The sequence below is a fragment of the Labrus bergylta genome, chromosome 15 (assembly GCF_963930695.1).
Source record: "Labrus bergylta chromosome 15, fLabBer1.1, whole genome shotgun sequence".
Lineage (NCBI taxonomy): Eukaryota > Metazoa > Chordata > Actinopteri > Labriformes > Labridae > Labrus > Labrus bergylta.
In genome coordinates, this window is record NC_089209.1 from 12,395,769 (window position 1) to 12,411,240 (window position 15,472).

The window sequence follows — 15,472 nt, forward strand, 5'->3', positions numbered from 1 at the left end:
AGCTCCGTCCCACCCAGTGGACCTCCTCCTCAGGTTCAAAGACACCTTAACCCTCTCCATACATCATTATGAACCGTGTGTCTGCGGCCTCGTTTTTTTTAAGTCTGCATCACAGCTGAATGTGGAAATGACTTCTAATATGTCTCTCTCTCTGTCTCCCTCGTAAGGTCGTCCAAGGCTCACCCCGGACCAGTCGTCCACATAAGTGACAACCCCATGGACGAGGGAAAGGTAAATAACTTTTTTTCCCCTGCAGAATGTACCAATCTTAGCATTTATGATTTATCTATAAGCTTTAACTTAATTTTGTGCAGTGCTCGTATACATTTTGAACCAATATTTCTTGAATGATTTATTCACTAAAAACAATTGTTAAAATTTGGATCAGTATTCTTTACTACAGGAAGGAATAACATATTTCTGTCATCACTATCTATTAATCACCTTTTTTTTTAAGACCTTGAAACTAGGTGTTGTTTCTATAAATAAGCCTTGCAGGTGCAAAAAAAAAAAAACATTTCACTTTGTGCTCTTAAAAAATCTTCTCGCATTATCGTCCCATGTGCACTGGGGTGGGCAGGTTTCCTCCTCAGCTACTGTAGCCGGCTTACACCTGACTTCCTTTCATGCTGCGTGTGAATGTCAAATGTATTACTTCTTTCTTCACCCATCATGGGGTCTATTCTATCTCGGCGCTGTCATCTCTCCTACCTATCTCACTGACTGCCTGTCGCTCTTCCTCTCCAGCTTATAATTGGATTTGAGTCTGGGATCGTGGTCCTGTGGGATTTGAAATCAAAGAAGGCCGACTATCGCTACACTTATGATGAGGTAAGCAAAACTCCACTCCCTTTGCTTTCCTTTTTTCTCCCACGGCTTTCAGTCATTCCTCCCAATTCTGATCTAAAGAGCTTTTTTTCTAGTACAGAAACTGTGAACGTTATCTCATATTCATGAACTGTACTATATCCAGTGTGTACAGTGGTGCATGAGTGTGTGAGATTTTAGTTTATTTCCAGAAAAAGGAAAAGCTAGGAGATAGTTTACTTCAGGCTGCAGTATGAGAAATGTGCTGACTAGGAAGGAGTAGGGTGTTTTGATTTCTGTTTCAGGGGGACAGGTCTGTCTACACAGCAAATAGTAGAATTGTTCTGATACAATACCTATACTGGTATCCTTGTCAAAACACTGATTCATATCCATAACCTTATCAATACTGATACTAATACTGGTATCTGTATCGTTGATCAATACCAATACCTATACTGAAACTAGTATCCTTATTAGCCTCTGATCCTGCCTGAAACGTGTTATATGGTATCAGTATGTATGCCAGTCTATCCACCGGTTTAGTACCATGATTTATTATCCCCTCTAAGACATTAACATGATTATGTGTTAAAATAGCAATAAAAATATAAGGTTTACCAGAACGTTAACCCCAACTGGAGTCACTGATTTGTGTGACGTCACTATATTAAGAACGGAGCAATTCCTTGACAGAGACTATAAAACAGATCAAGACTGCAAGCCTGGCAAGTAAAATGCATGTTTTTAAACAACTTTGTGATTTAGCTATGTCTTTATGTCTCAAGTGACATTGCAAGGTCATGCAGTGATTGTGCTTACACATTACAGTTGTAAAAAGGGCAACATTTTGTAAGAGGTCCTTCCCTTTGAGCACTGAGTCATGCCGCTTTATTGGCTTCCCCCCCTCCCCCCGAGGCAGCAGTGTGTGTCTATAAATAAAAGATGGCAACAATAATAAAAAAGCCACAGTGTCAGAGAGACTTGGATCCCCTCTGGACCTGGCATGTGTCAAACCTAGACCGTGTCCGTCATGTGTGACATAACGTGGTTTGTATGCAGAATATTGTCTCAATTGAATTTTTTTTCTTTACATGATGTATTATAGATGGGATAAAATATGTCTGGCAGCTTTATTTTGAAAGGTTCTAAAGTGCATGTTTGCATGTAATACTTCTTGTGCTGAGCACAGTCTGACCTTTCAGAGTCCTAGTAGAAAGTGAGATTTTTTTTTTGTGAATACAAGATCTCATTCATAAGCTTGTCATTGAGGTTAAGCCTACTGAATGAATGCATGGCCGTACAGCGTCCGTAGTACTTAGACACAGAGCCAAACGGGCTGTTTAAGATAATGAGATTACACTAACGCTCATGCTGGTGCTCACCTCGTTGGCAGAGCTGTGGGGCTGTTAGCACACTGAGATAACAGAGAGTCACAGAGGACGACATGGACACAAATATAAGAGTGGGATTTGGTGTGTTGAATGTGTACAGATAGCCCTCTCTGCCTCTGTCTTTACCTCTGCTCTCAGATAAGCTAATATCCTCCCGCTGCTCCCAGGGCGCAACAGTCTCTAGAATTGAATCTCCCGTGGGAACGCATTGCCTCTCTCCAAAGGCCTACAGTTACACATCTCCAGAGATTGAGGGGTTGAGTGGGATGGGTTTTGGGGGGGGGGGGTGGGGTTCTCGGCATAGCTCATTTTGCTCTCTATGATTTACTCTGATGGAGCAGAGCAAGGGACTGCAAACCACAACAACCGCTTCTGCTCTGTTGTGCTGCATCACTAGTGAAGTGTGGTTACGATTGGGCCGTGGCGTTTTTAATAGAACTGTTGTAGAGTAACTGACACAAAAGTCATCACTGAATGGACCTCAGATTCTAGCACTGGGGCTTTGTAATGGTACAAACCTTTTATTTCTGCTCAGAAGAAATTACTTTCTTGTAGGTTTGTCAAAAGTTAACATTTTTTTCAAATCATGATGAACTGCTGAATTAATTGCGATTAATTTCATTTTTAAAATTCCATTATATTGCATTTGAAAATAGACATTGTTAGGCTTTTATTTGGAATGTTTGTACTTAACTTTATGTTTTGATGGAGACCTGCTTTTATTTTGAAATAAAGTAAGGACCTGCCGGTAGATCGGAGGGAACCAGGGAAAAAGGAACTCATTACGGATCAAAAACTACGTGAAAACAGCTTAAATGAACGGTAATAAAGTAAGATGTTTGATGGGGTGGATATCACTTTTGACTGTCTCGAAGTGAAATGAGACATTCAAAGATGCAGCAGTGTTTTTCCTTTCCATCGCTGTGACTACAGGGAGACACTGCGGAGGCTTATCGACGGTGCGTCTGAAGCATCAAAATAGTATCTTCATGATTAACGGGATTAAAAAATAATAATGCATTAAATTAAAACCTTAATTAATCGTGATTTACTAGTTAATGCTGACAGCCCTACTTTTTTGTTAGTTTTGTTTTTTTCAAAAATATCGACACTCTTGCATATATTGGCTCTGTTTTCATATTTGGAGATGAGGATTGAAGGCCTCTTTCCACACATCTGGTCTGTATTAAACATAAACATTCTGCTGGTTCAAAATGTATTTCACTTTTACAATGAGGCATATTTTGTTTTAAATTTCATTCGCTGTATTTAATCTCGAGGACAGATATGCTTTGAGACACATGTCCCCCTTTCTAAAGAGAGAGCTGGTCAATGAGGTTACTATTGCATAATTAGCTTAAATTCTTCCCACATTCTCTTACATCCTGAACGTTTTCCCATCTCAATCTTTCTATACCCGTTTCAAACAATAATATGGAGGGAAATAGCTTTTTACAGCTTCCAAATCCATCGCCAGCTGCATTCTTCCTGCTGTGCACTCTGTCTCCTGCTGTGCGCTCTCATTCAAACATGCTTTGCCTCGAAGCTTGCTGCCAAGAATCAGAGTTGTCGACTGAAGTGAACAAGGAAGCTTTTCCCCTTCTACCTTTCATCAGTGATGGATTCAAACTTTGGAATAAGAACATCTCTCAGGCTTTTTACATTTTTTTTTTTTTTTTTATAGTTTTGCTGGAAATTTGTGGATGTTTTTACAAGTAAAAGACCGAGACTGTGCCGTAGGAATTTAAAGGAACAGAGCTGAAAGGTTTGTAAAAGTGTGATTGCTCCTGTTTTCTTGGCACATTTCTGACGTTTCTCTCAGAAAGTAGGGTGCACATAAGAGAAGTACTGAAAGTGTTTTTTTACATGTAGATGCTGTCAATATGCCTGAATGAAAGACAAAACAAAAGCAAAGTTTCAAACACCGTTCAGACAAACATCAAACATGGTGACTCTTTCTTTTACCAGCTGAGACAGCACGTCCTTCACTCTGCGTCTTTTAGTGGATTGTACTGTTTATTAATAGCAGCTGATCAGTTGTGACCCTTCACTGTCACTGTCAGATCAAAACATCTACATCCTCTCTTCAGCTCTTGTTTGTCTGCTGTTAGCTAACGCTGGCCCAATGTATGCATGGATGTTTCTCTTACCTAATTGTTGTGTCATACCTCCAAAAGGATTTTTTTTTATTCTAATCTCTGTCCAAACCAACAGTCCAAGCCCCCACCAATTTTTTCTTTAAATACAAATCTGTCTTAAGGATTATTCTAGCTTTTCCTATATGTTTCTGCATGTAAGTGTATCGTACAGTATCATATCTAATCATATTGTATCCTGGTCCTTTACTGTACCATACTATACTGGTCCATTATGTGCTGTTACTGTACTGTAATGTATGATACTGTAGTTGATCCTACTATAATATATGATGCTGTAATGTATCATACTGTATCTTGCTGTATCGTATTGTATCATGTTGTTTCTTCCTTGTATTTTTACATCAGTCTGCTTTTACTTTTACTTGCTAATTCCCCAACCCTTTTCATTCTTTTTGTGTCTTCTACTTCTTTTATTCTCTCTGTCAAGTCATGAAAATGTTCTGGCTGCTTGTCCACAAAGGACTTAACAATAACTTTCTTGAATTGTAGGTTATGTTGGCGTGTCACCCGTTAACCAAGCAGTTTTTGTCCATTAAATCACTTAACTTCGTGTAGCACAAAAAAAGATGAAACTGCTTTGGCAATGGAGGATTTACTATTATCAATATGTTTTACCACCAGCATTTACAGTATGGTAGCAGTATTTTTGAATACAGTCTGATTTCAAAACATTTTTTTTTTTTTTTTAAATGTAGTTTGAAACGGGTGAAGTTGTCCACATAGGGCAGTACATTACCAGAATTAAGTTCTTGTTGTATTCTTTTTGACTGACAGCTCATCTGACTCCACTTGATATATCCTGGTGCAGTGATTCCTTCAGCCTGTGTTTGTCTGACTATTTGAAAAGAAAATACATGTTTTTTTTTGTTTTTTTTTATCCAACTCTGTCTGACACCAGTCTGGTTTAATGAGGGAGGATTTATTTCTCCCTAAGGGGATTTTGAGAATTCATACAGATAACTCTTTAAAGCTGATGGGTCATTTGGCAAGACTGGTGCAGTTTCCATAAGTGTCTGGGGATATACTTCTTCATACAGTATGATAGTCTCTGTTGGGCTCGTTTCATCAGTGGGAACCAGATGTTGCTCTCCATGATAGCAAAGTTTTTGAGGACTAATTTCTCAAAGGTTAAAAAAAGGTGATTGTCACCTGCTGATGTAATAATATATATATATATATATATATATATATATATATGTGTGTGTGTGTGTTAATGGATGTATTTTCCGTTATGAGATTCCGTCAAGCAGTAAAGAGGTTGAAGAGGTTATGTGGGATTTGTATTGTCAGTTTCTGCAATGAATTGATCTGGAGTGAAATATCTCAATCATCTGGATGATTTATTGGTCCCTACAGGATGAATTCTATCATTTTTAAGCAGTTAGTTTATTGAACTGTTGGCTAGATTTTATAATATGAACATTGCTTTATATGTGTTTCAAGACGATTGACCAAGAAAGAGACTAGTGCTGTTTCACTGACCTTTAAAACGACTTTTTGAAGGTGAGAACGCTACATGTTGTTGCTTTCAGGCGAGGTGTTGCGCTGTCCATGCTGTCTACGTTCAAACCTAATTTGTAAGAGTTTAACATCCCAAACTGCTGATTAGAAATGAAAGCAGATAAAATTAGTTAATTGTTGTAGACCCTTCGGACCTTTCATCTTCCATCATCACTTCATCGCTATTTCTGTTTATCTGCTGCGTTTCTCATTCTCTCGTAGCATTAGCTACAGAACTAAAGCAAAGTTTCTGCTCGACTTTGAGATTAATATTAATTTGAGACTTTTCTTCTTCGCCCCAGGCCTTACCAATGACGGAGCATCATACTTTTTTAATATAGAAAAAGTTTTAATTGGTACATAGAAGCTCACTGGGGCTTGTTTCTTTGTGGGGCTTACATAATAACCACAACACAAAAACAGACAGAATGGATTTCACGTTCTTATACAAAACAGGATTGCACTACAGAAATCACTGTTGACATACTTGCCCCCAAATGCTTGTTTTCAAGATTAAGCCTTTTTTTGAAAGAATGTTTTTCTACTTGAGCTGAATTACAACCGCTGTGAGAGAGCCTGTGTGTGTGTGTGTGTGTGTGTGTGTGTGTGTGTGTGTGAGTGTGTATGTGTGGCACTTCATGGCTAAGCTGTCTTTGAGTCCCAGTTTGACACAATGCCGGCAGAAGCTATTCTAATTAGGATTGTGATATGCATGTTTATGTTTGTGTCTGTTTTCTTCCTCCAACTTCAGTTCCTGTGTTTGTCAAGATCTTGTGCCTGTGTGAATGCACGTGTGAGTGTGTGTGTGCGCGTGTGTGTGTGTTTCTATGTCTATGAATGGGGAACACTTGCTTATGTGTGTGACTCTAATAAGTGTTGACTGAACTGCTCATCCCCCAAAAGACCAATCTGTGTAAACTGACCTAATGTGATAAATCATGAAATTAGTCTTTTTAATTGGCATTGTTTGATATGAGGAGTACCATGTGTTTCAATTACCCTCCTCGTTTTCCAATTAAGCACAGTGTACTGTTCTCTGCTGGGACTGTCGCAGGGTACAATGCACTAATAGATTTATAAAAGTCAGCCTGTTGTTGTCAAAGTGTCTTCAAACAGTCAAAACATGGCTTTTTCCCTCATATAAGTGGGACAAGATTAAGCAAATATTAGTGGATACTCTTTTTTTTTTCTCAAAAATCTGCTACACAACTTTATTTTTTACTATATTCTGTCCTCTAAAATAGCTCATCCATATTCTAACTTTTATCATCATCTTGATAAAATGGGAACAAGATACGTGAGACATCAGTGAGGAAAAGATCCAGAATCATATGATGTCTATGTCTAAATAAACCTATTATACACACAGTATAGGTTAAATGCATTCATTTGCACCTAATAATCAAACAGTACAGGATCGTTAACTTAATTTCCACTTAAAACTCACAATTCACTCATTTTAACTCTGGACTCACGTCAAGCTCCAGTGAGGAACTATCAGATTTTGCTGATTTTGGCGCCCCCTGTGGTCAAAGCTGTTTCCCTCATCTCTTTGCTGATCCTCTCTTGTACATGCAAACAAGCACGGCGCTACACCGTGGCTAGGGGGCGCTATAGCCCCATCATAAATCTGTGTAGCCCCGGTTAAGCCCCCTCACATATTTTGGTAGTTTTCTTTTCTTTTTAAAAAAACTGTAAAAAATAGCACCCCAACATATTAGTCAAGCTTCCCCCCCAGCACTGGGAGAAAAAAAAATCCTGGTGCCTTCCCTGCATGCAAATGTTGTGTTTTCTGACAAATAAAAACGTCATCCTGCTTTATTTTAACATCCGAACGTTTCACTCATTGTAAGACATTGCTGTAGAAATTGTCAACAAAGGCTTTTCCAATCTTGTGCTCTTATTCACTTGGTCTGACACCAACCCTGCAGCAGTGGTTACAAGCAACACAAAAACGACAACATATACATTTATTATTCTTGTTGCTGATCATCTCTTTTGATATTTTAGTTCAAAAAGAGGCGTCGATATTAATGTCATTCTGTTTCATTATACCAGCCAAAAACTCCTCACAGAAGCTTTATTAAAATAATAAATCCAGACATTATTGGATAATGTACTTAACTTCCACTTTAGATTCATACAGTATAACATCACTGATGTCATTTTCTAATTAAACTCACAGTATGAGATGATTCATGAGTTTCTTTTTAAAACTCAAACAGTATGGAATAACATACTTGATTTACATTTAGAACTCAAACAGCGCAGGTGATTAATTTCCACCTAATACTGACACAGTATGGGGTTATTTCATGCCAGTTCCTCAGTGTGGGATGCTCAATTTTCTTTACAGAAACTGAAAGGATTTCACACTTAATTCAGCACACTGATATCACTGCTATAACCACATCCACACCACCTGGCTCTGCACACCACAGATTCACCTCTGGCAACGAATCATTGACAAACTGCATCCCACCATCCTGTCACTCACATCCGCCATCATCTTAGATAACACACCTGAACCATTACTCATCAATTCTCTTATTTATCCTCAAGAGAGAGAGAAAAAAAAACAGGAAAGCAAGAAACTAACCAATGAAAACTTTAACCAAAACAAAACAAAAAAAACATTGAGGAGATTGTATAACTTCAGTCATGCTCCTTAGATGTGACTGTGTTGGAGTGTGAGGGGGGATGAGTCATGATCTGTGTAACGAGGTAATGTGAGTGTGTGTGTCTTTGCAGCATGATGTCACTGAACTGAAGCTATGTGTCATCAAGATCTCAGTGACCTGGAGGAAACCCTGATGAGAATACCAGGATGATGAGACCGTGTATCCGGAAAAAAAATAAACAAAAAAAACACCCACCACAGGAACTTTGGAATCCTTTTTCTTTTGGATGGAAACGAGTTCTCCAAATTATCTCTTTATCTGTTTGAGATTAATGACTTCCCATGAACGACCATGCGAAGGATTATACTGTACTTTTTTCTCAAGAAAGATATACAGTAGGGTGCACAACACTACAGGAATCAGAATCAGGGTATATAACCAAGTTTTACACATCCAAGCAATTATTTTTGATCCTTTGGACAAAAAACTTAGAAGTAGAATATGAAATGAAAACTACAACAATTGTTTGTTTATAAGGACAGTGCACATGATAAGTGCCAATGTGAATATACTGGAATATAATAGTTATATTTCATTGGTAGTTTCAGGCAGGTACTTACAATGACATTAAACCAGTTATAAGACTTTTATAAGCCACCTAAGGGTACAGTCTACAAGACAGCACACAGTTTTATATACAGCATGGTCATATTCTTTACATTACAAATAATAGAGCCATCATTGTTTCCACGGTAACACGTGCTTGATCTAGAGTTTTTTTTTTTTTTTTTTTTTTTTTTTTTTCATAAATGAATTATTTGACTTCATATGCAAATCAAAACAAAGCCTCGTTCACCTCAATTGTCCTTTTAAACACATTTAATGATGATAACAAACCTGAATACAGACTCACAGCAGAGAAAGGAGGACCGGCCGGGCAGCAGAAAGCGATTGTGCGAGTCATTCCAAATTGAAGTGGTGATGAGATCATACACTTTGTTTGATCGACAGTTCTGTGGGTTATCAGTGAAACATAAGAACTGCATTTCTGACTTGAGTCTCTATTTACCATATAAAAAAGACCAGTAGCGTGAACACACAGATCCCTGTTGTGAAACGTGTGTCTCCTCACTGCGCTGCATCATCATAAATGCGCATTCTCCAGATCGAGGGATTCATAGCATGTGGAGTTTATGCATTAAAATGGGGCCATCTGACTTCAAATCTGTCACTTGAAAAGTTTGATTTCTCTGCCAGCCGGGAAAAAGTTTATTGTTTTGCACTATGTAAGCTGTTCATTGTAGTTTATCTAAGGCAGTAAGGGTAGGTCTAAACATAGGCTCATGTGCTTAAGTTGGGGTGTGTGGTAACATGTAAAATTGCATAAAGTTAGAATGTGGTTGTGTGAGTGATCCTGTGTTAGAATCTATAACATTGTGTTGGGAGCCTCGTATACGTAGTGGTGATAAGTGATGAGCTGGATGAGCTCAGATAGTTTTGGCTGTGCAGCAGGGGTGGATCATAGGGGCTTGGTCAGGGTGGCCTGGGCCCCCTAGAAATCGGATGCCCCCCCCCCCCCCCAGAATCTAAAATGAACTATTTGGAAATGTGTTGCATCAGTCTGCTCGTAGATTTCTTTTGGTTTCAATGTGGCACATTTCAGGTATTTTACAAATGTGAAGGAGCAGTATGTAACTCTTGACACGTAGCGTTTAAAATGGGTTCTGCAGTCCAAATTCAAAACATTCGAGAGAGCTGTCTCCCCCCTGCTTCCTCCTCTCTAGAGTCGATGCTCACACGGGTTACCACATTGCAGACACTGAAACATCAGTGTTTAGCCAGCTCTGCATCTGTCTTGAAACCTTGCTCGTTCTTACCTCTGTCCATTTTTCCAAAGCAACTCCAATATTTACCCTACTTTTACATTTCTGGTTGTTATGCTTGTTAGGAAAATGTTGAGGCTTTTTAGGTCGGGTAGAATCAGTTATATCTGAACCAGTTGGCTTGGCCTCTTCCATCGCTGCAACACCTGTTGGGCTGCTGTTTGCTTGAACAGCCATGTGGGTCTGCCTTAAAACCACCTGCCTTCTCTGGTCAAAACAAAAACAAATCATTCCGGACTGGAATCGAAATTGTGATTAATTGAGGTTAGTCACAGCTTCTACTGTGATTAATCTTAATTTAAAAAATGAATCGATTGACATCACACATTTTTATTTAATGTTTCAGTAGTTTTCACAGTGCATGATTTGTGCTTTTAATGTTTTCCAGGAATCTGTGCCCCCACAGACTCCACCATTGGACTAAATTTCATGTTCTATTACTTAACTCTGAATCCCATTAATAAGCGCTCTGAAGGTTTTGTATTATTGTTGTTTTTCTTGGATGACATCATTTAAAGGTGGGAGGGAAAGTCTATTTTAATCTTTAAAAATGAGACAACCACCCATGAAAAACTTTTGGTCCTTTTATTCCTATTGTTTAGAAAAATGAATGAAATAAACAAAACCATATACAACAATATGATAAAAAATGTGTAAATAATGTGCAAAAAAGGGGTTTGTGCAGGATTGGGAAATATGATGGGAGGATGCAAAAAGCTTAGAGAGTGAAATACGCTAAATCAGTGTTTACAGTTTTTAATTCAGTGTAAATTAATGTGAGTGAAATTCAGAACGTAGAATATAGATGTCAAACAATTGAACCCTGGGACTGACACAAGTTGTATGCCATTGGTGTAACAAAAGCTTACATTGTCCCTCCTGTCAGCCGTCTTATTTAGCTGTTTTATGATAAACTCAGCACATTCAGTGAGCCTGACACGCAGCAGAATTTATGATTAATGACGCACCGAAGGCCACATTGATGTACACCTAAAAGAAAATAGCAAGTCCAATAGGAAGAGATTGACCTAACCTGACTGCGCCGGGGCATCAACATTGACAAGCGAGGTGATCATTCATTTGGGATGAGCGATGATAAACAAAGAACAGCATATCAGAGAAAGTGGCAAGCTCAAATGTTCAACAATAAGAGGAGCTTTTTGCAAAAATGACAGAATTAAAAAAAAAAAGAAGTATTAACGCTGCTTTGGAAGCTGTTTCCTGAAATGTGGTGCACGTCATCATATTTACTTAATGTCAAGATGTTCGCTGGGTTTAATTATGAGCCATGAAAAGGGCATCAATAAGCAAGGTTGCCCTTTACTGGCATACTGTGGTCATGATGTGTTTGTGTTCACAATGATTGCTTTTAACTCTTTGTGAGGCGGGCTCATGACAGCAGGAGGAATAAATGGACCAATAATGAGGACAATGAGGAAGACGACTCTCAAACTCTTGCTTTCCTTTTTTTTCATGGAATGTAAATTCTCCCTTGATATTTTGTTTTTCACAGTTTGTTTTAGACTCAAAGGTTGACTTAAAGAATTTTTTTGCGACTTACTTCTTCAAAATAAAAATAAAAAACTGACTCAATACAGTTTATTTTCACTCATATTTATATATCTCACAACATATTTTTTGGCTGTTGTGTATTCATTTAGTTGTCAAAGGTATTTCTTAAGTTTTTTACTATGAGTTTATTTTTTTTAACCAGGACCCTAACTAATGTCAATACCGTACATACCTTAACCTTTTATTGCACTATTTAGGATTTAGTATTTTCAAATTATTTTAAGAATTGGATTTTATTTCCTTGGATGAACAGGAACCAAAAGCAGTTCAGAATTTGAATTGAGTTTAACTTCAGGCTTCAGTTGTCAGCCTCTTTGTGAAGAAACAACCAGAAAATACAGGGTAATACATAGTCTTTTTTTTTTAAGTGTCTTCTCCAGGAAAAGTCAGCATTACGTGTGACCTCACTTTGCATTTAGCACATCTTGAGCTCTTTTGGGGAGACTTGTGAAGTTTTCTGAAGAAATCTTGTTGAACATTATGACAAGTATCATCCAGCGCCCCCAGAGATTCTTCTCAACTTTAAGACTGTCTTTCATTTCTTTCTCTGTCCATGTGACCACAAACTGCCTCTATAATGCTCCGCTCTGGATTCTGTGACGGCCAGTTCATGACTGTCAGCTCTTTTTCTCTCTCTTCATTAGCAGTGGGCTTGGGATTGTTCTCATGCTAAATGTGCGTAAACAACAAATCTAGTGATAGCCTAAGACTTTTAAACTGTACTGAACTTACCTTTCTGGGGCAAGAACAAACATTCATGTTAGTCATACAGTAGCATCCTTAAATCGTAATGAAATCCTCTTAATTCCTTGGCTCTCGATGACCCCAGCTGACCCTGAATGCACCGTCTTTATGCAGAAGAATTCTGAAATGTATAAACTCTGTAATAAAACCTTGTTCTTGGCATTTCTGAATAAAATGACCAATCCATTACCGTTTTTTCTACACACTCAGCAAAAGGCTTGTATAAAATTGCTTGTCTAATATATGCATTTATGCCAGAGGAAGTGCTGTGAAGTCGTTTATCTCACCTTCCCCATCTGTTCAAGAGTATATAATGGAGAGGCACAGTGTTTAACCTGCATGAGAACATTGTACTGTGCACCGTGTGGCGACCACTAACTTAAAGGTGATGGTGGCACATGATGTTTCATCTTCCTGACCCACTGACACCTCTTTGCTCTCCGCTTGTCGTTTTCTAGGCCATCCACTCGGTCGCCTGGCATCACGAGGGCAAGCAGTTCATTTGCAGTCACTCAGACGGGACTCTGACCATATGGAACGTCAGAGGAATGGGCAAGCCCATACAGACAATCACCCCGCACGGTAAGCAGGCGGAGACACACTCATACACACACCCTGCTGCACCCTGTGTGATAGCTTCTCTGTAGGGATTCCATACAGCGTGCTAAATGTTGGAAACTAATGTAATGTCGAGAGGAATTTGTGTTAAGACAGCTAGTGGAGGGTTAACATAAAACACAACTATTGGGTTCAGTTACACACACATACATGATTGTCTAAATGTGCAATACACTTGTGGTCATCCCATTCTAACACACTTTAGCTTAAAGTTACTCTATTAAAGTCATGAGGAGTTTACAGATTTTGGAGATCTGTCTATTTGACAGAACTGATTTTAACCTAACTTTACGATATTAGATCATTATTGAGGAATATAATGATATCCTGAGCGGTGAGAGATACAAAGCAACGGGAGGAACGCTGACACGGTCGGGGGTCGTCACATTTTATAGATACAAAAGAATTAGATGAGAAAATCTTCTTACTTTATACGTATACTGTACATTATGGATGCTAAACAGATGTGCCATGTCTGGATAGATGCATCAATTTCCTCTTGGTTATTGATTAGAACAGTCACTGTTTCCTCCTGGTTGATTACTTTGTATTCTTAAAGGTATTATACAAACTTCCAAACCAGCGATATCACCTGCCCTACCTACCTAAAGAACCCATCCCTCAAGACTCTCCCCAAACATGTCTCCCTCAACGCCCCCTCACTTCAGGATTATTGTCAGTTCAATTAAAGTCCTGCCTCTGTTTATTTAACTTTGTGTCTGCATGTGCATACATCAGGGCGGATGCTCTGTTTATTTCCTGTAGAGGAGCGAGTCTGCTCTTTTGAAGATGCATTTTAATCCGCGCTCTTCTTTCTAGCCCCTTACACACACAAACACCTTCCTCCCTTCCTTCCTCCTCCTCCTCCTCCTCCTCCTCCTCCATCTTCTCCCCATCCCCTCCACCCCACGCAGCAGCACTTTGACAGTTCACCAGATGAAACAGACAATGTGCGAGTGCAACAAATGGACAGAGAGCATGAGAGTCAGAGAGAGGAACAAAGTAAAGGAATGAAAGAAAAGGAAATAACTTCTAACCAGTTTTCAGGCTGGGTTTGTGTATAGGGGATTTCACCACACAGGCTTTTTAATTAGTTGTTTCTCCCACTGCTGCATACGTAATTAGTTTGGTATTTAATGGGCAATTATGCAAATTCCTTTGACGAGTTAAAGTAAGGCTTATAAGCCCTGCTTTAATTGTCTTTTCTTAGATATCTGTTATTTAGTATAGTTATTAAACGTAGTTCTTTATTACACAGACGTGGATTGTATAACCTGCCATATGGCTCACTTTGGCTCTAGATCAACTTCATGCGCCTTCTTATAACAAAAATATATTCACTGAAATCCATCCAATCCTATGGTATTAACCTCACATAGACCTCCCTTAAGGTTTGAATAGATGGATTCTGCAAATCATCCTTGATTGTCATCACACCTACTTTGCATGTCCCAGCCCCGGCGCTCGTCTGCCTCCTCTCTGATGAATACGCTTTTGTTATTGTCTGGCGACTGTTCATTGCTGCATTTTAAGTGCACCTTCTGGGCGGAAAGAAAAAAATGAGAGGACAGGAGAAACAAGACAAAAGCAGAGGAGAGGAAAGGGAAAGGGAGGAGGGATGAACTGGCAAACTAAAGTAACTTCTGTTTTTTTTTTTTTTTTTTTTTTTTTTTCTATTTTTAGGAAAACAGCCGAAGGACGGGAAGAAGCCAGAGCCTTGTAAACCCATTCTGAAAGTGGAGTACAAAACCACCAGAAATGGGTAAGGTCTCTCTCTCTCTCTCTCTCTCTCTCTCTCTCTCTTTCTCTCTCTCTCTCTCTCTCTCTCTCTCTCTCTCTCCCTCTCCCTCTCTCTCTCATGCACTTATATATGCACGCATGCCTGGGCATGAAAGTGCTTAATTATACACAGCTGTGGCAAAAGAAACATCAAGGTTACTTACTGTACACGGGTTCAAGCTGCAAAGTGTGTGACAAATGTGCTCCAGAATAGAAGCTACTCAAAGCTTCCTCACTTCGTTTCCTCTCTAACCAGTAGCTTGTTATTATGTAGGTTATTTTATTATGCTGTTAAAATAATGTGATGCTCTTTGTGCATCATGGCATCCTATATTAGGACACCTTGGGATATTCCCTCATTACTTACCCAGTTATTGTAGTTTAACAGTCTGGTC

At 38.9% G+C, this 15,472-nt stretch overlaps 1 protein-coding gene across 4 annotated transcripts in view; it reads left to right on the top strand.

The window, feature by feature from the left end:
• stxbp5a (syntaxin binding protein 5a (tomosyn)) overlaps window positions 1-15,472 on the top strand; it is a 109,406-nt gene that overhangs the window by 63,244 nt on the left and 30,690 nt on the right. For all 4 annotated transcript variants that reach the window (XM_065963450.1, XM_065963449.1, XM_065963451.1 and 1 more), the window contains 4 exons: window positions 168-231; window positions 748-831; window positions 13,139-13,262; window positions 14,982-15,060. In XM_065963450.1, coding sequence (XP_065819522.1) covers window positions 168-231; window positions 748-831; window positions 13,139-13,262; window positions 14,982-15,060 — 351 coding nt within the window. The remainder of the gene's footprint in view (window positions 1-167; window positions 232-747; window positions 832-13,138; window positions 13,263-14,981; window positions 15,061-15,472) is intronic.